This window comes from Sycon ciliatum, chromosome 5, assembly GCF_964019385.1.
Source record: "Sycon ciliatum chromosome 5, ocSycCili1.1, whole genome shotgun sequence".
NCBI classification, from domain to species: Eukaryota; Metazoa; Porifera; class Calcarea; order Leucosolenida; family Sycettidae; genus Sycon; species Sycon ciliatum.
In genome coordinates this window covers 10,325,341-10,349,929 of record NC_088647.1, presented here as the reverse complement: position 1 = coordinate 10,349,929, position 24,589 = coordinate 10,325,341, and the positions used below count along the sequence as shown (strand labels likewise).

The 24,589-nt window shown below is 46.1% G+C and overlaps 1 protein-coding gene and 1 non-coding gene across 2 annotated transcripts in view; both read right to left on the bottom strand.

Annotated features, from left to right (window-relative positions):
* Nucleotides 1-2,934: 2,934 nt before the first annotated feature.
* LOC135817560 (uncharacterized) overlaps nucleotides 2,935-24,589 on the bottom strand; it is a 53,048-nt gene continuing 31,393 nt past the window's right edge. Inside the window, exons 17-30 of the mRNA XM_065330771.1 lie at nucleotides 16,544-16,625; nucleotides 16,008-16,075; nucleotides 13,873-13,946; nucleotides 13,214-13,284; nucleotides 12,589-12,626; nucleotides 12,102-12,192; nucleotides 11,361-11,445; nucleotides 10,927-10,949; nucleotides 10,150-10,295; nucleotides 9,277-9,430; nucleotides 6,416-6,516; nucleotides 5,330-6,003; nucleotides 4,910-4,959; nucleotides 2,935-3,727 (exon numbers count right to left, since the gene is read on the bottom strand). Of these exons, the coding sequence (XP_065186843.1) occupies nucleotides 3,642-3,727; nucleotides 4,910-4,959; nucleotides 5,330-6,003; nucleotides 6,416-6,516; nucleotides 9,277-9,430; nucleotides 10,150-10,295; nucleotides 10,927-10,949; nucleotides 11,361-11,445; nucleotides 12,102-12,192; nucleotides 12,589-12,626; nucleotides 13,214-13,284; nucleotides 13,873-13,946; nucleotides 16,008-16,075; nucleotides 16,544-16,625 (1,743 nt within the window). The 3' untranslated portion in view covers nucleotides 2,935-3,641. The remainder of the gene's footprint in view (nucleotides 3,728-4,909; nucleotides 4,960-5,329; nucleotides 6,004-6,415; nucleotides 6,517-9,276; nucleotides 9,431-10,149; nucleotides 10,296-10,926; nucleotides 10,950-11,360; nucleotides 11,446-12,101; nucleotides 12,193-12,588; nucleotides 12,627-13,213; nucleotides 13,285-13,872; nucleotides 13,947-16,007; nucleotides 16,076-16,543; nucleotides 16,626-24,589) is intronic.
* Nucleotides 16,749-16,819, bottom strand: Trnag-gcc (transfer RNA glycine (anticodon GCC)). The gene has a single exon. It is a non-coding gene; the product is annotated as a tRNA-Gly (tRNA).

The following is a 24,589-nucleotide window of genomic DNA, read 5'->3' as shown; positions in this document are numbered from 1 at the left end:
GCACAAAATGCGCACACACGCACGCGAGCGCACACACAAACACTGTACAAACACACACAAAAGTACAAGCACATGTGCACATACACACGGCCACACACACACACACTCAACTCCCCACCCCCTGTACCATGTGTACTGAGTCTGACAGACAGACACACAATCATGTTTATGGTTCCTTCGCCACCAGTTTCGGATATGGTGTCAACAACGAGTTGTAAAATATTGGTATTTTAGGACTCCCTGCCCTGAAGACGAGCACAGCGCCGTGGATCGAGCAGATCCGGCCGCGCCGGCCTAGCGTGCTTCACTTTCTGGCCGAGGCAAACATCGTCCGCGTGCGCGCATCCCGTGTCCTCTCCCGGGCTTTTACGACTCCCTGGTTTAGGCCATCGCTGCCCTCCCTCTCGCTCCTGTTTTGAGAGCGAATACTGCGATGGGATCAGCGATACAAATTTTCAATTTCGAGTCGCATTCCGCGATGATATCGCCACAGCCGATCTCTCCAATCGTCCACCACATCTAGAAGACGTCGACATGACCTAGAACAAGCTACATCTTTGCTACAAGCAGAGAAACTGAGCGAGAACACGATCGAAACAGCGACAATTGTTCGCGCTGAAAAGCATACTTTTGAACGCGTTCGTTCTCCATACTTTCAAACAGGGAGTAGTACAATACCACTCCTGGTTGCAACGACACGTTGGGCAGTGTTGACTGTTGACCATTGACATGGCAGGGATCCCCGGGAGTGGTATAATAATAATAATTCCTATTCTTTCATGCTTGTGTGATCGTGAAGTCTCAGGTTTCTGGTTTTGAACAGGGGGACGTCGGACCCTGGACCGTCATAGTAATAGCAGTATAGACTTCTTCCAAGTACTAGTAACTATTATAGTTAGTTGTGCCGTGAACAGAACAAGTCAAATCCACAACAATGATGTACAGCACTCAGCAAAAAGGAAACCCTTAATTGGCCTTATCCATTGGCAAGGTAACCGTTTGTCATGTAGATCTACACTACAGGCCGGACGACAAGACTATCATCAGGCTTACAAGTAAGTGACATGCACCGGACTCTAGTGGTACATTTATCATCGAAGTTCACTGAAGTTATTTATTTATTGCCAATGATCATGGCTCAATGCGCAGTGCCAGGGGACCGGCCATTTAGGAGAGAGTGGGTGTCCCGGCCAACCACGGCAGACAATAATTTTAGGGGTTCAAGTGTGAGGGAAATAAGAAAAGTAGCGGCACTGATCGGGATGATATGAACCGTTTGTAGCGCGAGACTGAGGATGTCAGTAAGCTCATACACTCATACACTGAGTCAGACCGCGCTTATCCGGTCCTCTTTTATCTGAATCCCTCGCCATCCGGAAGAAAATAGCTGGTTACAGATTTGCAGCATACGCAGTGCATCCAACGTAATCGGTGTTCGGTTATCCGGTTTCCTGGCCTATCCGGATATTTCAGTGGAAAACGGATGTATGCGGCCACTAAGCGAGGTCTGACTGTACCGTCACCTCTGGGCCTCGTTTACCCGGGCAGTCCGGGATCGGGCACTGCCCATAACTTTGAAATGTTCCTAACACAGGTAGTACAATCAATCGGTACGAGTGTCATCAATGCCCCAGCCAAATCCATGCACCTCTAAGCGGCGTGACTCGTGTATTACGGTATGTGTTATTAACCGCCTGAGTACTAGGGCAATACCGGCAGATATGAAAGCCCGGGTATTGCCCTAATACAAGGTCATGACACACGTAGTAGCGTAATATATGAGCTGTTTTTTGTTCCGAGTGGGCATTGAAAAGGCACTTGGCAAGTCAAGAGGTCAAACAGCGGGTATACTGTGCAACCGTCCGCTTCAGCGGGCGTGTATGTATAAGTATCGCACCCCGAGCCTCGGAAAGGTCCCTGATTGGTCCTAACCCTAGTAACATACACCTGACATGACTGTATTAAAAACCACAATTACACTTTTACCCAGCGGCCGGTGCTTATGTGCACGTGTAACTCTATGATCGGATGAATAATAGTCGTGACTGATGGTATACACCGGAATTGTCCTTGTGCACAGTTCTACGACTAGCAGAACAAATCACACACTCACACACGAAAAAAGATGCAGTGTACAGTGTTCTGACTGTCGGCACTGGCTGGTATCTTGAATGCTGGAAATAGCAAGTAAAGAACACGAGCTATCTAAACTTGAGTACCATCAATGGACTCAGTAATGGATGCCCTAAGATTGATGGATCGATAGATGGATGGATGGGTGGATGGATGGATGGGTGGATGGATGGATGGGTGGATGGATGGATGGATAGGTGGATGGATGGATGGGTGGATGGATGGATGGATACAAAGGATTGATTTTGGCAATTGCCGGCAAAGTGCCCGATGCACAAAGTGCAGAGCGTTTCAAACGAAAAAAGAGAAAGATGTCCAGTTTGATACTGGTTTTCATTCGTGAACCGTGCAGAGTGATGTTTAATATGTCAATTTAAAAGCACCAAGTATCACGTATGATCACATAATGATTAGTCTCAGGTTTTAGTATCAGTCGTGGGATGATTGCAGTAGCATGAAACTTTCAGTTACGACAAATCCAAACTGGACCTCTTTCTCTTTTTTCGTTTGCCGGGATGGATAGATAGACAGATAAGTAGATGGATCGATAGATCGCAGAAAGAAAAGTTCAAAATCAGTAATAGATCCCAGCAAGACAACTCCAAGGAGTGTACAACCCGAACCTACTCTGCTGTCTCAACAGAATATCAAGCTGGCGTTATTTTCATGATCATGCGACAATGCTCCTCGCACAAGTGATGTGCGATGTTGTACTGGGGTCAGCGCACCACGTGTGTTTCCTTGCACAAGTTTGTACAGGTTCAAATGGGGATTTGTCCAGCCATCTATCATAATGTTGTCTGTATCAAGAACAAAAGTCAATTGATTGGAATGGTTCTTTTTTCTTCTTTTGAATAGCATGGGCAGTTCTGAGGCTCTGCCATTGAGTTCAAAGAATTTGAAGAGCCCTAGATGCACTAAATGCATTTTTAAGGGTATAAAAGAAATGTTAGAAAAAGAAGGGGGCCGTGAGGGGGGGGGGGGGGTTGTAGTGTCATGACAAAGCTCTCAAAATATCACTGAACTATCTCAAGACAACTAAGCTGTAGTGTTACTTTCCTATTCAGATTGGTATCGCGATCAGTGTGAATCAATGTTTAAAAGAGCTCAAACTGATTGAAGAATGCATTTGCTGAATCTCAACCTAACAAAAGAGCAGGCAAGCTTATGATGTTTGACCCGGTCGGTCGCTGTGTCGCAGAAGCGGATGATGATTTATTTAAAAAGGCTCTTCCGCTCTGTTCCAAAAGCACAAGTGCGGGTAGCATAGTTCCTTGGTGGACGGGTTCCTGCACCTGTTGTACTTGCATCCAACTGCACACCACAATGTCAAGAGTGTCTAGTTGGGTATGTTCTCGGGGAGCGGCACAGAGGCAAGAATGTCCTACAGGAAATGTTCAGCCTACGTATGGTGGCTCATGTGGCTCTTGTTCAAGTATCACTGCGGCATACATGTAGCCGGTTATACACAGTGTGTGTACATACAGTGAGCGGAGGTGACTGGTTGGCTACATTCTTGAATGCAGATAGCCCATCGGCACAGCCCCCAATGATCTGGATGCCGTCGGGGTTGCCGACTTGGACATTCTTTGGCCTGCAAGTCGGGGAGGAGCACAGATTGTAAAAGTGAATTCAGCTGACACCAGGGACTCACGAAGACCTGCAAAATGACATGCCACTATTCCTTTCGACAAACTTAAAACACCTGTTTTTTTCCCCCAGACAACTAATCAGCGGACACCGGGGCACAATTGAGCCGGGTGGGCTCTTCTTCAGTTCTTTCTAAAGCCGGTGCCAGTGACATCGGCAGTGAAGACATTTTATTATTTCTTCACTGTTCCACTAGAAGTCTATTTTTTAAAGTATTTCTGGGCATGCAGTTGATCAGAGAGATCTTTGATCTTTGTACCGCTCACGGTGCGGTCATAGTATCTTTGAAAGGTAGCAAGTCAGCTTATTCTGCGGTTTCCACCATTTCTACCCAGGGGCTTCCCCGGGAGTAGTGAGACATATATCGCCCGTGCTTTGAGCCTTTGGCACACGGTGTCCTCGTGATTATAATGATTCCCTGCCGAACACCAAAAAGCATACAAACAGAAATTACTATATTGCACGAATAAGGGTCCGGCGGATTCTGCCGGCAGAAAAATTGGCAGAATTCGGTACTTTTTCTGGTAAGTTTCATGCATGTTTGGTATGTGGATAAAAAAATGGAGCAGAATTCGAGGAATTGCTCGCCATAAGGTTTGTATGGTTCTGCCAATTTCACTGCTTTTCGAGCAGAATCTGCCTCCTTTTCGAGCAGAATCCCCCGGTCCCTAGCACGAATTGGTGCATAGAGGCACGTGCTACCAGTGCAGAGAAAATGTGATTTGTCGAGCCCGTACCTACACATAACATGTAGTGCTGTCGGCTACATAATTTATTATTTTGCACAGCTTTAGTTCCACTTCTGCAGGAACAAGTAGTTTACAATGGCTGACAAAGGATCTAACTCTAAGTACATGTATACATGCATGTATGCCGTGGTGTTGCCGGCTAATGATACCTGTATCACAGACAGTGGCAGGAATCCTCAAACAGATATGGACCGTGCCGTTGTCACTAAAAAGTAAAATCATCCAGCTACATCACTCAGGGTTGGGCACCCTGCTCTGTTGCCGGTTTCACATTCAACGTGGCGGCAACCCCAAGCAGGCTCTGGCAGCAGCAACTGTAAAGCTTGTTTAAATAACACCACACGTTGCAAGTAGAACATGTGCATGGTTGTACTTACGCTGACTTGATGCTACTGTACGGTATGCCTGTGGATGGTGCATGGATGACCTGTAAGTACAAACAAACAAGATGACCAGCACAGCACTGATTGATAGTCACCAACCAAATCACATGCCGTATTGCCTTCCCCAAGACAAGCACGCTAGCATTCAAATGCCCCTGAATTGCCCAACTTTGGACGGGCATAAATAGTCCCTCTCCTCTCAACCACATTATCCCGATAAGGTGCACCCAGTTTCCAGTGTCTATGAGCCCATGCAGTTCTAGCATGAGAACTGTGAGTTCAAAATCCATCATTTCGTCACTACATGTAGACATAATTTGTTATGTGTTCATTAGGCCCATGTGGGAATATAAATTCACGTCAAGCACGCAAACAATTGGCGGGCTAGCGTTACGTCGACGGTATGCACAGTACCTTGCCATCGATGTTGCCATGGGCGCCTGCGACATCTCCAGTGCAATCGTGACGGGAAGAGTGTTGACCAGGGCACTGCGCACTGGCCGTGACGACGACGTGTGCTGGCGCCGAGTTGTCCTGTCAACGGGCTGGTAAACCGTGTTCCAGCTGGTGGCGCGACCTGTCTGTCGCCGGCTCTGAAACGCCATGGTAACCGTCCGTGCTGCCAGCTGTGGCTCATCGTGTTTCCGCTGCTGGGGCGGTGCTGATCGCAATCCCCGATTTAGCGCAGCAGTAGCAGTGGCATGTTCGCCCGACTGGCTAGGACCAGGAATAGTGGAGTTGAGAGAATGCATCACCGTGGCGGTAGACGTCGATGCTGCAGGGTTGTGTAATCCTGAGGATCCCTGGCCATGGCGGGGTTGTGCCAGGTGAGCAGCAGCGAGTGAATGGTGTGATGAGCTAGCTTCACCACCAGATAGAACGGGCAAGTATCCCGTAGATGACGAGACTGGTGATGGCATGCCTTGTTGTGAGCGGCTGGCCGGGCCGCCTTGCCTGCCAGAGTGGAACTTAGGCTGTACGGTCCTGTGCGGCGACGGGCCACGCATCGCAAGCCCATGCTTGGCGATTGCAATGGCGTGAGAAGATGCATCACCACTTTCGGTCTCCGGCTCTTCTGCACAGCTTGTCTAACAAAACATACACATAACAAGCACATAAAATAAGCACATTGCAAGCGCATACCAGAAACACATTCCAAGCATGCACATATCTGTTACAAGAAATGCATTGCAACTTGCAAGCATGCACATACCAGTAACTGTTACGAGAAACACATTGCAAGCACATACAAGAAAAACCTGGTTTCAGTGACCAACCATGGGCCACAGCTGCTGCGATCTTTGGACAATACTGTACCCGTGCCGGCAACAGTGTAGCATGGTCCCAGGATAACGGAAATGTGGGTCCAGAATTTCGGGAATATGGGTCCAGGATTTCAGAAACATGGGCCCAGGATCGCAAGGGCATGAGTCCACAAGGACATGGCATGCAAGAAAGTATAATGCCGAGTTACAATATGCTTCACTGATTCCCCCTTACCATTGTTTTCTCAGCCAAGGGCTTAGCCACAACTGCTTGTTTTGACAGCCCCGTGTCTTGAAGGTGCTGAATGACCATCTCCACATGAGCTTGCAGAGCCACTGGCACAAAATACAGCATTTGGTATCAACAAACAAAGAGCGGCATGAGTGAGCACATAGGAAAGGATGATAATTAGTCAGTGATGATGCTGGATGATATCATTGGAATTGAAAGTAAAGGAACACAGGTACATGCTACAGGAATGATGTTGTACTGATGAGCTAGGCTCAGTTGAAGTTAGCAAGCTGTCTGGAGGGTCTGACAATACCATGTATCCATGGAATTGTCCTTGCTGTGGTGGTGGTGCTGCTGCACGAGTGGAGTGGTTTGGCCAAGACAACCACCGCATTCGAGTGGAGGAGTTCTTTAGTCATTTTCTACAAGTAGAGTGGCGGGAAAATATATCGATCCCGCCGCCGTGATTACAGTAAGGCCTCTGCCTCTGATCTCTCTCATTTATTGTCAATTTCTGATCTCGGATCCTTCTCGTCCCCGTCGGTCGATGTAATGCTAGAAGAGTGGCAAGGAAAATTTGAAGACGCCTTGGATGTGGTTGCACCCTACATAATATCACGGAGACAATCCCCTGGAAAAAGGAAGAAGTGCCCATTCATGACACCGGAATTACTAGCTCTCATTAGGCGACGTAAAACCGTCTACAGAAAGTACCGCTCGTCTGACTGCAGTAGTACGGTTCTACAGAAGGAGTTCAAAGTTTTGCGCAGCAAATGCAATAACCTTTATCGCCAACTCCGAAATGCCCACTTCCGCTCCATCTGTGACGATTACCGGCGAGATCCTAGGCGTCTTTGGAGCACCATCAACTCAGTCACCCGGCGCACAAACCCTAGAACTGAGCCTCTCGTCCAGGCAGATACCTTGAACAGGTATTTCCATAGTATTGTGTCAGATCCGAACCCGGCTTATGTTGTTCCAAGTGGTACCTCAAGACCGTGTGACTTGCACGAGTTTCGCCCTATTTCTGAGGATGAGGTACTTCGGCACCTTCAGAAACTCGACGGTACGAAAGCGCCTGGGCCAGATGGTCTCCTCCCGAGCATCCTGAAGGCCGTTGCACCAGTTATCGCCTTCTCCCTCACCCTAATATTTAATACCTCTTTGTGCACTGCTGTGTTCCCGACACAATTCAAGTTGGCTAATGTCACGCCGATATTGAAATCCCGTATGGGCGATCCTACTTCTCCTTCGAACTATCGTCCTGTGTCACTCACGTCGATTCTGGCTAAGACTCTGGAACGCCTGGTTCTAAATCAGGTATGTGACAGTTTGACCATCGAAAATCACCTCCACGATCACCAATTTAGGTTCCGACCAGCTCGTTCCACGACACAACTGCTCACACTTGCTGTAAATGATTGGAAACTGGCCCAGGACCGCGGAGAGACTACCAGTGTAGCCTTTGTCGACCTCAGCAAGGCGTTTGATCGCGTCCAGCATCAACAGTTACTCATTGCGCTCCATGGCATGGGTGTTCATGCAAGCGCCCTGCGTTGGTTTGCGTCGTACCTCGCCGGGAGATCTCAGCGTGTCGTCACGCCAGCCAGCCAGTCCTCAAGTCTTGCAGTGTCTCGAGGAGTTCCTCAGGGAAGTATTTTAGGCCCTACCCTCTTTAATGTCTACCTGAGGGACCTTCCCCGGCTTGCGGAGACAGCGGGTTCAAAATTACTGATGTTCGCAGATGACAAGACAGTCTACTCTAGTGATCCGTCGAAGGCGCGTTCCGAAGCCAAGTTGTCATCGGCACTGGAGATACTAAACAACCACCTTGGCTCCATTGGTATGCAGATAAATACCGACAAAACCGTTGTCATGCAAATCCATCCCAAACGTGCCACAGGGAGTCAGCAACAACAACAAAGGCAACAACTGCAAATCACCTTGTCAAATGTTACGCTAGGGGAAGTGGAAAGCACCAGATGCTTAGGAGTCGTTGTTGACAATAAGCTATCTTTTGACCAACACATTAACAATGTCGTCCGGAAAGCCTCACGGAAGATCGGTGTACTGCGTCGATCTTTCCGCCAGATGAACCTGTTTGCCCGCCGTACTTTCGTTGTCGGTGTTATTCAGCCTGATCTAGAATATGCTCTCCCTGTATACCTTTCGTTTATATCCGCTAAAAATAGAAACAAGCTAGCCTCACTCCACCGGCGCGCTGTACGAGTTGCTTGTGGTGCATCACCCCAAGCTAATATCACGCCACTTCTTCACCACCTCAATGTTTCCTCTTTCCAATATCGATCAGTATTTTTGTTCCTTGTATTCATTTTCCACTGTTACTGTATTAAGCCGGCTGTTTGCTTGCAGTCCCTCTTTCCCATCTGTACGTCTACCCGAACTACTCGCGGCTCTACAACTCATAACATGAGTATCAATCGCTATAGATCTATGTCTGGCTTTCTGTCCTTTTCAAGTAAATCGGCTCTTGTTTGGAATTATTTACCAGACGACCTGAAGTCCTGCACTACTATCGCAGATTTCCGCGTCAAATTGGCTATTTGGCTAAAAGACAGCTTAACTCTTAATCATTGTTGTGATTTGCTTTCAAGCAATGTGCATAATCAGTAACTTGATGTTGCTGTTTTTGTTTTGTTTTTTTGTTTTTTTTTTTGGTTTCCCGTTCTCGGGGCCTTCTATTCGGTACTCTTTGTAGTTGTACTTCTGTACTGTTGAGCTATCCGAATTCAAATAAACATTAAAAAAAAAAAAAAAAAAAAAAAAAAGTGGCATCATTCGCAAAATTTAGGAAATTCCATGCACACAACGGCGGGCGCTTGCCCGCAAACGTCAGAACTCACTCTCATCACCAGATTTTCTTCGCCCAGCAGCACTGCTATCCCGTGGTGACTTGGTGCCAAGCGTCGTGGTCTGATCTTGTGCTGGCGCATGATGACGGCCTGAGCTTGGCTTTGATGATGGACTGCGCTCATCCTCATCACCACTCTCAGTACCCTGAAGAGAACACCACCGCAAGAACACCATGGCAAGAGCAGAATTCATTACAAGTAGAACAGAGTAAAAGTGGGGAGGCTTCCTGCAGTTTCATTAACAGTTAAGAGTAGAGCCCACACGCTCTCTTCCATTAAAACTGCAATAATTGAACTCATTTCACAATAATTATTACGTTTCGGCAAATAACTTTCATCAGGTTAACATAGAACTGAGCAGACAAATGTAAGGTGAAGCAGTTTACAGATCATTGAAGCTACAGTATTGGCCTATGAAAGCGGCATACTCAATACACAATGCCGTTATGCCATCTTCAGAAGCATTACAATGTACTTCTCATCCAGGAAAGGGCTGGTCCCAGGCACCAATGAACTGATGCATAGCAGTAGGGACCGTGTATCAGTAGGGACTATGTAAAATCCCATACACATGCAATGATTGAACTGCACAGAGTATTTTGAGTTTCAACCCGATCCTACACAATTTTCTACCCTGTTATGTTTCCGGAATTGATTTTAAAGTCGGAACACGACACACTCACAGAACCAAGGTATGGGACAACACACGTCAGCATCCGGAGGCTATACAGGTGAAGCACTCTACTGTTCTGTGTTCAATGAATGCGTAAAGTGATCAGGGACTATTCAATACACAGTGATAGAGCATTGCTACACAGAAGAATGCTTGCCATGCACAGTGCAATGGTCTAGATGGGTACGTACTGTATCCGAGTCACTGCTCTGATCGTTCATGACGTTTGCCACACTGCTGGTTCGACTGTGATGGGGAGAGCTTGGTGGTGGGGCCGGTGAGAAGCGTCCCATCGCGTCCGCGCTAAATCCTGGGCCTCCGTGTTCCATCAGAGCGTCTATGCAAACACACACGCAAACGCACACACATACCGTATTTCCCCGATTGTAAGTCGCACTCCTATCTCCATGTCTATGTCATATCGTTTCGGTATATTCACTTCAGTAGTAATCATGCTCAATTGTAAGTCGCACTCCCTTTGTTGGCCCTGAAGTTGAGTGCAGAAAGGTGCGACTTATATTCGGGGAAATGCGAGTTATGATAGCTGACTATAGGAAAAGCTTCGACATTGCAAACCTTGAAGGACACCTAGGGCTAGGGAGCCCATCTGATTCCACACAAGTAGTGGAAATATAGCTACGGTTCATGCTAACACGGGTTTTCAATACACCCTTTGGTAGCCATTTGAGTGTGGAGCAAACCCTGCATGCTTTCCACTTGTTTGAATGTTTCACAGGATCTCAATGATGGCAGTGTGCACAGTCCACATGCAAAGGGTATACAAGCGATTACAACCTCCTTACCAATTACTTCGAAGTATGAAAGCCTAAAGGATCATACTTCGAAGTACGTTACAAGCAATGCATGGCGTTGTAGCAACAAACACCGCTCTAGCACTAGACAACAACAGATGCACACAGTGACACAAGTGCCTAGACTGATGATAAAGAACTCAAAACTTCATTCACCTGCACTCTGCCACGTCTTCTGCCTACAGAATACAGAACAAGTCACAAACAAAAGACAATAGTGTTTCCAAAGAGTACAAACTTGAGCTCCGCAAGCCTGTAGGTGTTGATTTCTACCTCTTTCTGAAAGCAGTCAGTGCTGCTTCCATCGTGTAATTGATTGCCTCACCACGCCTCCCCCCCCCCCCCCCTCCATCCTCGTTTCCCCATTACCAATGTTTTCCCCCAACGTACCACATCGTATTTATAGTGAGTGCTGGAAAAAGTGGATTTGTATCATATCAACACCTGAAAGTGGATTTGTATCATATCAACGCATGGAATTGAACCCCGCCAAAATGAGCATTGCAGCACCTGCATGGTCCTCCTGTTCATAACCAGTGACTAGACCTACAGTGTTGTCGGCATGTACAGCGCACTGCTTCAGTGCTTACCTTGCTCCTATTGTGTCAGCCGTGATCGGTTTCCAATACCCCTGCTGATCAAACACTAGCGGCTCTAGGTCAATGAGAAGTTGTTCTGCTCGCCAACAACATTTCAAGTGCATGCACACAAACACACAAAAACAGATACACGCACATACATGAACAAACATTAATGCTCATGGAGTCGTAGCGCCCACTCCGGCCAAACCTTGTTTCAAAAAAGTCGACCTATCCATTTCGTGAAAAGCGGGTTTTTCATCAATACTGTCCAACTCTGGTCACAGTACTCCATCTCGCCAGACCACCTAAACTCCCACTATTCTTCAACAACACACTAATTTTCGTCCGTGACATGGAAGTAAATACACATACTTAGATACCATATCAATGGGGAAGGTGATGGGGATAACGTATATACATGCAGGCGCGTAGCACTGCCATTGGAGGTGGTCCGGCCGGAGGGGCTTGGGGGGTCTCTCCGGGAATTTTTTTCGAAATTAGGGTGCAACATCCTGCATTCTGGGCACTTTTGGCCGTGGTCGGGCGAAAAAGTGGTCCGGCCAAAGCCTGACCGGCCGGACCGGCTGCTACGCCCCTGACATGTATGGAGATTGAGTACTAGCAGTACAAGCAGTACAGCAGCAGTAGATCAGTGTTGATCAGGGAGCCCTACACATACAGTGCGTAGGGCTCCCTGATGTTGATCACTGAGTGATGCTGGCTACTGGAGACGGTCAACCTGCCGCTTACCAGTGCCTTGTGTTCCGTACACTGGAAATGCCTTCTCTACCTGAATCACCGCTGAATTGAGGTTTGTGAACGACAAAATCTGACCAAACACCTGTCAAGGACAATAGGTACACGTGGAACAATATAATTCTAGCATCAGCACCCTCCAACAGCAGAGTACGTTACAACCCAGCATACACATCCCTTGATTTCTGCGGGGGTGTTACCACACATCCATAATGGTCCGTTTTCTTATCGAAAGTTGAAAAATTGTCCGTAGCGTGGATTTTGGCATGAAGTCATAGCTTGTCACTGCTGCAGAAAGGCAAACAAACATGCTGCAGACTATATTGCAGGGCAAACACAAAGTGCAAGAGACTTGGAACTACATTGCAGCTGCAGCATTTCAAACTACTTCGAAGTAAGTTGGCCTGGACCCAAGCAAAACTAGGCTAGTTCACCATGATGAAAACGATTGAGTTTGACGAGAATCACCAAGTTGACTAACCTTAGGTGAAAGCTGTACAAGCACCATGTCCCCCACTCCTGTGCAAAACAAGAGTAGTTGTAACACAAGATAAGCATTAAAAGGTCAGCAGTCTTGTCCCTGAAACTATAACACAGCGCATGCACACACAGTACTGTCGGTCGCCTAAGAACTGGGGGGGGGGGGGGGGGGTCAGCCTCCTAGCTTTAAATAGACCGTTCTTATTTTCATGTATTACAGTCTATGCACGGTTGAGTCACCGTGTATACATTGGTATGCTGTGCTTGATGAAATTCTAGCCTGGTCGTTCTTCAGCGCCTGACAGTCCTGTTCATGTACTCGCGGTACAAGATGTACACTCAAAAGAATGGTGAAGTATAGGCGCGTGCGCCGGTGCCCTTCAGGGGGGGGGGGGGGGAGGGTTCCGGGGGCCTCCTCTGGGAACATTTTCAAAAAACGGAGCAAAATCCTGCATTTTGAGCGAAAAGGGGGGTTCCGGGCACCCAGGAACCCATACGGGGCACGCGCCTGGTATACACTTCTAGCGATGGAAACAGACCAGTCATAAGACCAAACCACCAAGAAACCCATACCGGCACCGGCAATGTGCGTAATCCCAGCATTGTAACCTTCCCATCAATCTTACTTGGGGTTGGTTGTGTGCGATTCCAGGCGAGTACTGTAGATGCAGATATCATCGGATTGGCTGCATTTTTGCTGGAGATTCAGACGGAGAGACCGAGATGGAGAACATCACGAGAAAATGCACATTGGTGCAAAAGGCAATTAAGTCCTGCCATTCTATACAATACAATCAGAGCTATACCATGTGGAAACCGTGCTTTATGACTCACGCATACGCACGCACAAACACACACACACACACACACACAAACACACACACACACACACACACACCATTTGACCATTAGACGCCCATCGCCAGAGGCGATGATAGCGATGCTACAGCAGAAGCCATAGCAACTTGTGCTGGGATTGCACCATTCAACAGCTTGCAAGGCTGAAGAATTGACCGCCACTATTCAGCCTGGTCTACACCACACAGCTACGAAGTGGCTTTTTTGGCCAGTGAATCCTTACTTTTTGGTCTTTTTCATTTGTTTCCCTTCCTCCCGCACACACATCACACCACATAATCCGGCATGCACTGGCTGTTGGTAACTACCCAGGAGAATGAAAGAAAAGTCAGGAGTCTAAGAAAGAGAAGAAAGACGTGTGTGTGTGGGGGGGGGGGGGGGAGTGACAGCACTTCACAAGCCTGACACCATACTCAGTACAACATACCTGGTGTAGGACATCTGTGTTTTGCCAATAGGACTGGACTTGGGCCGGCGAGAAGCTGGGATCGCTGACTGTCTCTGTAGAGTGTAATGGGCAGTATGTAGTATAGGTATATGCATAGCCAATGACATAAGAACACTGATCAAACGTAGAATTACACCTCATTGTACATATTTTGTTCAACGGTCCCGCAGCAATACTGGCTCCCTGCCGTTACGCACCATTGCACCAACAAGTCATAATGCAATCAGGCCATCCAGACCAACGTGACAAAATAGGACACCAATATGTACTGTATACAAACGCCGCTTTGTCTCCCGCAATATGTATACAGATATTTTAATCCTATGTGGGACTGTAAAAAAGCAGGCAGTCACCGAGCACACTGCTGATAAGAATGTTTTAATGGCCGGATAGGGCATCAGTTGTGTTGTACTTCTCAAAATACTAGGCCGGATGGTGTGAGTAGCAAACTTTTCACAAGAACATGTCACGTGAGTAGGTAGTGTGTGTGTGTGTGGGGGGGGGGGGGGGGGGTGATGGCACAAAAGATGAACCCACTGAACTTCCAAGTGCCTTTGAAGTGGCCACTTGATCCTCTATGTAAGTGGTGTATTACTATTAGGTCTGGCGTGGGTTCAAGACAAAGACTGATGCACCAGAGAGTACATGTCTCCCAATGATTCCCAGGCCAGAGTGCCTGATGCAGATTCCCCTCCCAAGAGTCCCCCTCCTGGGTGGTTCTAAATTTAGGGGTCAAACGGGTGTACCTTTAACTAACGAACGGGTAATTTTCTTAACGAGCGGGTTAACGGGTACCCTTTAGCAGCCATATTATTTTTTTGCGCATTTCTCACATAAATCATGATTTTAATTTGTATATTCTCAGGTTGTATTTTGAATTTTTTTTGATACTACATTATGATTCTCAATTGATTCGTGTATCATAATAATAATTATGGCAATGAAGGTTCCAAATGAATGTCATCCGTGCATTTGCCCATGTACATAACTTCACAGGCAGTAACTTACAATCGTACATGTAGATGGTCCTACAAGCTACATGTATTTTGATACATGTACACAAATCAACTGCAGATCAATGTGATTCAAGCCATGCAAGGACAGAGTGGTTTAGCAAAACTTCCGTGATCTCGCGCAATCCTATTTGCTATGTTCGCAGAGAACTGGTACTCGTTGCATTCAGAAGATGTTCGCGCCCATAGCTAGCTGGGGTGCCTGACACAGCTGATGTGCTGCTGGCCAGCTAGCTGCTAGTGCTAGCTTGTTGAACTCGTGAAATGAATCTTCACAAATCCGTAATCTTGTATGCAATATTTCGTACTACTTTTCAGCTCGTCGATTGAAGGAACAAACTACAACCATGAGTATCATACATGTAGCTACCACCTACGGACATCACCGTTTGTGACACTCCGACTGGTCACTCAGCCTGGTAATAATAATAATAATAATATCTTTATTAGGATGACCCAGAGGCTTGTCGCCTATCAAGGGGTTCACCGCTTTGAAGGATGTACATGTACATGTACACGTATGAGCTAAAGTGAAAGTAGTGAAAAGTTGTGCAGCGTGAATGCGTTGTGGTGACACTAGTTCATCAAGTACTGTGGCAGGTTCGATGTCGGAGAACCATCGTAACGTTCTAGTTACTCAGCTGCCACCTCGAACGAGTTTCAAGTCTTGCATTTTCTCACATCACAATCAAAAACCTCCAGTACGAGGATTTTTACTTGCACTTGAGTGGAGAGAAAAACTGTCAAGTCTGTCTTTCAGCCTGCTCCTGCCTGATAAAGTCGAAAGCGGGAATGCACAGGAAAAAGGAAAAGAGTATCCGCACTCCTATTTTGAGTCTTGGAATACGATAGGATCACTTTTTTTTTTTTTATACAATCGGGTACCCTTTTACTAACGGTACCTGAGATTAACGGGCGGGTACCCCGGTACCCGGTACACCCGTTTGACCCCTAGTTCTAATGCTTTGGACGTACTAGTACCAGGTGTATGTTCTTTCTTCCCAGGTGGGTTGAACCTCATGCCAGAACCCCCCCCCCCCCCCACACACACACACACTCACACACTAACTACTCCAGTGACTATTGAAATTGATCCCTTACCTTGCTCTTGCTGAACACTGCCTTCCTTGTCTGTGAAAGCTGCTGCTGCCTTCCATAAATGGGTACGCCTAAACACCACAGAACCACAGCAGCACATTCTACACATTAGCATTGTCGGGTAGCCTTGAATACTGTTGCCATGCCTAATGTTGTGTACTGTCGCTATGTACTCAACGCAGCCAGTCCCTTCCATTCTCAGTGAAGCTTTGTCACCTTGCAATTGTCATGCCTTCGGGTTTTGCTGGGGAACAGTGTCATACAAATAGAACTTTACACGCGCATGCTGCTGGCTGATTGTGGTGCATGCACAGAAAAACTTACCTCAGTGGATAGCACTTTTCTCCACTACAGCACTATGAGAGTGCAGCCATGGGTGTCCAAATGCAAAGGGTCTGTATTAAAGCACCGGAAATGATTCATGTAGCCCGACTGCACAGCTGCGTGTATATTCCCCAGTACTAGTACGGAAACTCCCTCGATTTAGGCTAAGGCCTGTGGAGAATCCATAAATACAAACACAAATACTAGTAACTCACGTGCTGTGGAAGCATCCATGGTAGCCTTGACTTTCAGCAGGATGTATGCTGCCATGCGTTGATAGATCTGCCAACGATCAACCTATTGAAAATCACGAAAGTGCAAAGAAAAATATACATTGGCCAGGAATCAAACCACGTTGGGGAGAGCATGTCATAGGCAAGTATTCTACTGCTGAGTCACCGAAGCAACAAAAAAGAAAAATGCATTGGCCGGGAATCGAACCCGGGCCCCCCGCGTGGCAGGCGAGGATTCTACCACTGAACCACCAATGCTTTCATGCTGAAATTACTACATGTTGGACATTCTGACCATTCCATATCACTATTAGTATTATTCAAATTTTGCTCTGCTAAATATAACCTTGCCTCAGCCAGATTCCTTTCAAACTTTCCGAGCTGGACATTCTTGTAGTCAACCTCATGGCACATCCCACGTGGAAGCCACTCACTGGCTCTTGTCTCAAAGCTAAGCACAGTACAGTGGCGGATCTAGGGGAGGGCGCGGTGGGCGCGCGCCCTCCCCTCAAACAGTTCGATTTTTTTTAGTGCAGGCACATGGGCAGTTGCGCAAGTGTTTGCACATGCTGTGACAAGTAGTTTCTAGTGTCAGGTAAGAAAGTTCTTCTGAACACGGAGTAGTTGTTCTCTTAGACTTTGGTTGACTTTTAGTTTTGAAATTAGTGTTCAGTTCACGAACTTGTATAGCTAAGTCGGTGAAGGGGATGGCGCACCGCCCGCCCAAGCGGCTAGGGAGCCAACAAACTCTCCACGGATTTTTCGCGAAGCGAACTTGCGCTTCGTTAGCTGCTCAGTCTTTGGAGGAGAATTCGGACCACCGCGAAGATCCTGAGATCGAGGTTTTTTATTTTTATTTTTATTTTTTTTTATACGAAAGTCCACTATATTCCCGAATATGTGCGAGAAGTGGTGGCGGGGCCAGGCTGCTCTGCCGACCTCAAAGGTCTCGGCGTCTACGTCTGCTCAGACTCTGATCTTCCCCAAATGGAATCCGAAGTAGATTCTGACGACGATGGTGGGACTGTCAGTAGTAGTGATGCGAGTTAGGAGCGTTTACCTGTTGAAACTATCGCAGATGACGATGTTGTGACTGCCATGAATGTGGCTGGTGGCACTGCTACGCAGCGAAGTTACTCGGATGCTGTTGATGCACCTATTGGCGGTGCAACTCTCAGCGATGAAGCAAAGCGCAACATACTTGGGATCCGGAAGCCTGATAAGCAGACGGTGTTGCCATCTAGGGATTATCCCGACAGCCGCCGAAAGACCGGTACTTCCACTCGCTCGCTCCTACTGAAGAGGTTTGAGTGGCTTGCCTATTCCGGAAAGGCTGGCGAGGAAGGCGTTTTTTGTGCGCCGTGCGTCCCGTTTCCTACATTGCTTCGACAAGGATCAACCCGAGGTGAATACCTCATCATCCATTCTTACTGCTGGACATGGCCATCCAAGTAATCGTATATTTTATTATTTTGCCATTGTTCTCGATCTCAGCATGTCTGGAGCTTTGATTCGAAGCACTATCTTTACACAATTCAATGTACGAGTAGTACGGCTATGTTCTACTACAGCCAGAGTCCTCAATGAAGTGGTTGAAAAAGTGGGAGTGAGTGCATGTGCTAAAATAGTATTAGTAATTCTACATAACCGCTAAGCCTATGATGTAAAATAGCCGCTATGTCGTAATGTGTACAAAATACAGGTACCGCATAGGTTCCCCTGTCATGAATATTACCCGCGCCCTCCCCTCAGATGAACTCTGGATCCGCCGCTGCAGTACTTCTTTGGAACACGAAACATGAAAGCAAAAATATTTCCCCACACGACCTTTTTTGTACACCGACCTGCAGGATCAAAAGGCCAGCGTTTTCTGGTACAAAAGTTCTCAAGTTTATGATGCTTGCCGGCGTTCTCTTCTGTCATCAGTCATGGTGATAAGCCGTCAATGATTGGTTGAGGCCCGCTTGATTAATACGTGAAAACACTGAAAATCGTCCGACTTTTCGGCCAAATAGCGACCAGCCGATACTTGGCAGAAAAATCTTACGACAAACAATCGTATGAAATTTGTCGAAAACTTGCACGGCAACTCCATTCACACTCGGCGATGTTGGCGACGCTTTTTCGTAAGGTCACAAACCGGCCTGGTGCATTCAAATCAGGCATAGAAAGAAAAAGAAACTTGTGATGCACAAATAATAAGAATAATAATAATTTTTGAACGGATTGGGAGAACTTCAAATACAAAGGATCAGTTGGGGAAGTGAACTGCCTGAAAAGAGAAAAAACCGCCAGACCCACCAGGACTCGAACCTGGGACCCTGCTTGTCATGAGCAATGCTCTAACCACTGAGCTATGGGACCAGGCTGAACCCAGAAGGCGCCGACAAGTCCTTCACTCCAAAGGCAGCTCACAACACGTGCCACACATACTGATGGCACTTGGGTCTTTCTCCCTCCCCCAGGGGACCAACCACGGTCAGTTTCTGGACCCTACCAGAAGTGAAAGAAAAGTGATTAATTTTTGAACGGGTTGGGAGAACTTCAAATACAAAGGATCAGTTGGGGAAGTGAACTGCCTGAAAATAATAATAATAATAATAATAATAATAATAATAATAATAATAATAATAATAATAATAATAATAATAATAATAATAATAATAATAATAATAATAATAATAATAATATGAAACTCGGATGTTGAGCCATAAATAAATGTAGAAGAGAAAAGGACATATGGATACGAGTTAACTGTAGGAGTTTGGCTTTCGGCTTGTACAATTCGTTTTCGCAAAGCTTCCCTTTCTTTACTTATCTTTGATATTTATGACCCACCCAAGTTGGGTGGTGTGCTGCTTTGCTGCTTCGAATTGTAGTTAGACCGCTTTGTCAAATATCGTACTGGTCTCGTCATCGTCCAGTAACAATTGACATTCTTTGTTCCGTTGGGACTGTAGCTTTTGCTCGTTTTCGTTGCGCTTGCCTTCCCCTCTTTGGTCTTTCCATAACCTTGAACCTTCCAAGTTGGAAGGCTGTCGGTTAGCGCTACGGAGATGTGTTGAAGCTAGGTGTCAGGACGTCGAATGTTTCAGTACTCTGTCAGTTTTGTGCCTAGTTATTGCACTTTCTGACTGTATAAAGTATCATGTTACAGTGATGGAGAGTTACTCTTAACTCGTATCCATATGTCCTTTTCTCTTCTACATTTATTTATGGCTCAACATCCGAGTTTCATATTGCACACCTGATGAGCCGTCACGAACCATACGGCGAAACGTACGTCGTGTGAAACAACTTGTTTTGTAGTCAACTAGTCCATCACCATGTCATGCATGAGGAGTACTGTAGGAGTTTGGCTTTCGGCTTGTACAATTCGTTTTCGCAAAGCTTCCCTTTCTTTACTTATCTTTGATATTTATGACCCACCCAAGTTGGGTGGTGTGCTGCTTTGCTGCTTCGAATTGTAGTTAGACCGCTTTGTCAAATATCGTACTGGTCTCGTCATCGTCCAGTAACAATTGACATTCTTTGTTCCGTTGGGACTGTAGCTTTTGCTCGTTTTCGTTGCGCTTGCCTTCCCCTCTTTGGTCTTTCCATAACCTTGAACCTTCCAAGTTGGAAGGCTGTCGGTTAGCGCTACGGAGATGTGTTGAAGCTAGGTGTCAGGACGTCGAATGTTTCAGTACTCTGTCAGTTTTGTGCCTAGTTATTGCACTTTCTGACTGTATAAAGTATCATGTTACAGTGATGGAGAGTTACTCTTAACTCGTATCCATATGTCCTTTTCTCTTCTACAATAATAATAATAATAATAATAATAATAATAATAATAATAATAATAATAATAATAATAATAATAATAATAATAATAATAATAATAATAATAATAATAATACCTTCACTTGGTTTCTGACCGCCACCGTCCTTCACACCATCTGCACCATCATCGTCATCATCGTCATCGTCCTCTTCATCATCGCTGCCACCTTCACCTGTCGTCGGCTCTCCCAGCAACTGACCACCGGGTTCATCATCGTCACTGCACACGTCGCTTCCACACTCCTCCTCCAGCTGCCGTCGCGTTCTCTTCCTGACCGGTCTTCCCTTGAAGAATACATCGGCAATTAAATTGCATTTGTTGTCTAACCCCGTGTGTCGTGTGCCGTGTGTCGTGTGTCGTGTGCCGTGTGTCGTGTGTCGTGAAAGTTATGATGATTCTTGGTTCAGTGTTGTTCGTTCTGCAAGTAGTTTCAAGCAGTTGAAAGTTCTAGAAGCAGTCTACATTCGCATTAATAATAATAATAATAATAATAATAATAATAATAATAATAATAATAATAATAATAATAATAATAATAATAATAATAATAATAATAATAATAATTTTATAATAGCTATAAAGAGAACAAATTCTGCTGTCATCGCCACACTACAACAAAGTCATGAAGGTTTACCAAAATCGATTTTCTTGTCACAATCATCAGTGGAAAGCCGTGACTGAAGAATAACCATGCCAAATTAATAATTTATATACATTCAATAATGTGTTACGAGAACAAAACAAAGTGCTAAAAATAGAATGAGGGAAGGTGAGACAATAGAAGTAAAGCGAGAGCTAAGTGCAACAGGGGTGAGGAACTAATTGCAACGCTAGAACTATGTAGTGAGACAAACAATCATGCTGTGCACCTACGAAAACAATCTTAACGCAACTACATGTTTCTTCTGCTTACAAAGATCAGGCTTATGCAAACGAATACAAACAGCCTCAAGTACTTTCAACTGACTAGCGTACCGTGCACGACAAAGAACAGAAAAACTAAAATCATCATACACCTGCAGACACTTAGGGTGAGACAACAGATGAAGAAAAACGGCAGACTTCTTACGATCACAATCACCATCCGATTCCTCGTCTCCACCAACCGCAACCTCGTCCCCCGTCTCATCTTCCAACTCATCCTCAGTGTCGTCCTCCGTGTCATTCTCCTCATCACCACCGATCGGTCCCAGGCTCGCTTCACGTTGCTGAACCTCTGTTCGTTGACTCCTCCTTTGATCTTGATGGTAATTTGTTACCATTGTTGTTGTTGTCATTGTTGTTGTTCCTGTTGTTGCTAAATCTTCTGTTCCCAGTGTCTTCGCCGGTGCTTGATATCCAGTACTGTAATAATTCATTGAATAATTAGCCGTTGATCGTCTAGGTCTTTGAATGTTGATCGTGTTGTTTTCTCTGTTGAATTCCGTTTCCTTCAGCCTTCTTTCTTCTTGTTCATGTTCAGTGCTTACCTCATCCATATTTGCCCGTTCCAGCGACACCACAGACTCAGCCCCAGCACTGCCGATGGCAGATGCAGGTGGCGGTTCTGGGGGAGGCAACGGCAACGATGGCGATGGGGGCATCACCATGATCACCTCGCCGCAGCGTCCACTTTGGTCTTGAGCTGGATGTTGTTGTGGTGTACTTTCTTGTGTTGTTATGGTACATTGTGTTATAACGTTAGTGACAATGTGCACATTATCCATCTCCACGGCTCTCGATACGGGTAATGGAGGCACTATTGCCGTCGACGGCAATTGTGCTAACGATGGCTCTGATCGAGGGTTCTTAGGTGGCCTGCCGCGTTTGGGTCGCAGTGCCCGTGCCGAGCCAGTCAGCATGTGCAGTGGGACGTGCTGCTTGATACGTGCGTTCAGATGTTGAAGAGTCCTACCAACATACCGACTACCGCATTGTCGGCACTCAAATTGGTATACCAATTTAGATGCGAGTTGGGTTGGTAGGACATCCTTCCTCACCGTGAACGCACGTACAGTTGTGAAAACCGGTACAAAATGTACCGCGTAGTACGTTTGTTGTACAATTTTGCGGACCACGCGACTCATGGATAATGAGAGGTTACCTTTCCAAGGGAGAGAAAGATACGTGGGACATTTGTCCGGGCCAAAACGTATTTCCTTTCTATGCAGCCTTTCGCTCATGAGCTCCTTCAAGAGATCGTCGGGATACCCGTTCTTTAGAAAAACTGACTTTAGGAATTCCAGTTCCTCAGCCAGTTTGGAAGAGGAGCAAATACGGTTTGCTCGATCCACCAAGTTACGCACTAAATTCACCTTGTATTGGTACGAACAATACGAGTCAAACATTATGTACTGGCCGGTGAATGTAGGCTTTCTGTACACAGATGTTACTGTACCCTGACTAGACTTTTCCACAAGGACGTCTAGAAAGGGAAGTTTGTTCGCTTGTTCGTGCTCACAAGTAAAGCGTATGGAAGGATGTAGGTCATTTAGAATACCAAGAAAGATTTGGCTATCTTCAAGAGAATCGAACCAGGTGAAGGAATCATCAACAAAACGAACGTACAATGCTGGCCACAACTGTTCTGCAATCAGTGACTCGCAGTAACCAACGAACACATTCGCTAATACTGGACCTAATGGGGAGCCCATGGCTACCCCATCAACCTGCCTATACATAATGTCACTGAAGGAAAACTCCACACCAGTCGTCACGAGCAACATCAGTTCCCGGAATGCCGTCTCCGATATCCACGGCGTATCAACTTCATCATTTCGGTACAACACATCTAGGCAAATATTGATAGTCTCTTCTAACGGAACGTTCGTGAATAGACTCACAACATCAAACGAGCACATATGCGCGGAGGCCGGAACTGGGTGGGAGCGAAGGACGTCAATGAATTCGAAGGTGTCTTTAACTGTATGTTTGCAATAGAACTTTTGCACGATGTCAAGCCAACCACACAGCCATTTAGAGATATTATATTGCGGTGATGCGACCATGGATAATATGGGGCGCAACGGACAGTTCGCTTTATGTATTTTTGGGAGCCCATAGAGACGTGGTCGGACGGAACCAATGGGCCGCATTTTGAAGAACTCTTCCTCCGATATCTGTTTACTTTCTTTAAGTCTCTTGAGAAAACTATTCAACTTTTTCTCTACCCGAACTGTGTTGTCATGAGTAGATACCGGACCGAGTTGGACAAACTTACTCGTGTCCTCAAGGATGACCGCCATTTTTGTATTGTACTCTTGTGTGCTAATAATAACTGTAACATCGGCAGTGCTGGGGCTGAGTCTGTGGTGTCGCTGGAACGGGCAAATATGGATGAGGTAAGCACTGAACATGAACAAGAAGAAAGAAGGCTGAAGGAAACGGAATTCAACAGAGAAAACAACACGATCAACATTCAAAGACCTAGACGATCAACGGCTAATTATTCAATGAATTATTACAGTACTGGATATCAAGCACCGGCGAAGACACTGGGAACAGAAGATTTAGCAACAACAGGAACAACAACAATGACAACAACAACAATGGTAACAAATTACCATCAAGATCAAAGGAGGAGTCAACGAACAGAGGTTCAGCAACGTGAAGCGAGCCTGGGACCGATCGGTGGTGATGAGGAGAATGACACGGAGGACGACACTGAGGATGAGTTGGAAGATGAGACGGGGGACGAGGTTGCGGTTGGTGGAGACGAGGAATCGGATGGTGATTGTGATCGTAAGAAGTCTGCCGTTTTTCTTCATCTGTTGTCTCACCCTAAGTGTCTGCAGGTGTATGATGATTTTAGTTTTTCTGTTCTTTGTCGTGCACGGTACGCTAGTCAGTTGAAAGTACTTGAGGCTGTTTGTATTCGTTTGCATAAGCCTGATCTTTGTAAGCAGAAGAAACATGTAGTTGCGTTAAGATTGTTTTCGTAGGTGCACAGCATGATTGTTTGTCTCACTACATAGTTCTAGCGTTGCAATTAGTTCCTCACCCCTGTTGCACTTAGCTCTCGCTTTACTTCTATTGTCTCACCTTCCCTCATTCTATTTTTAGCACTTTGTTTTGTTCTCGTAACACATTATTGAATGTATATAAATTATTAATTTGGCATGGTTATTCTTCAGTCACGGCTTTCCACTGATGATTGTGACAAGAAAATCGATTTTGGTAAACCTTCATGACTTTGTTGTAGTGTGGCGATGACAGCAGAATTTGTT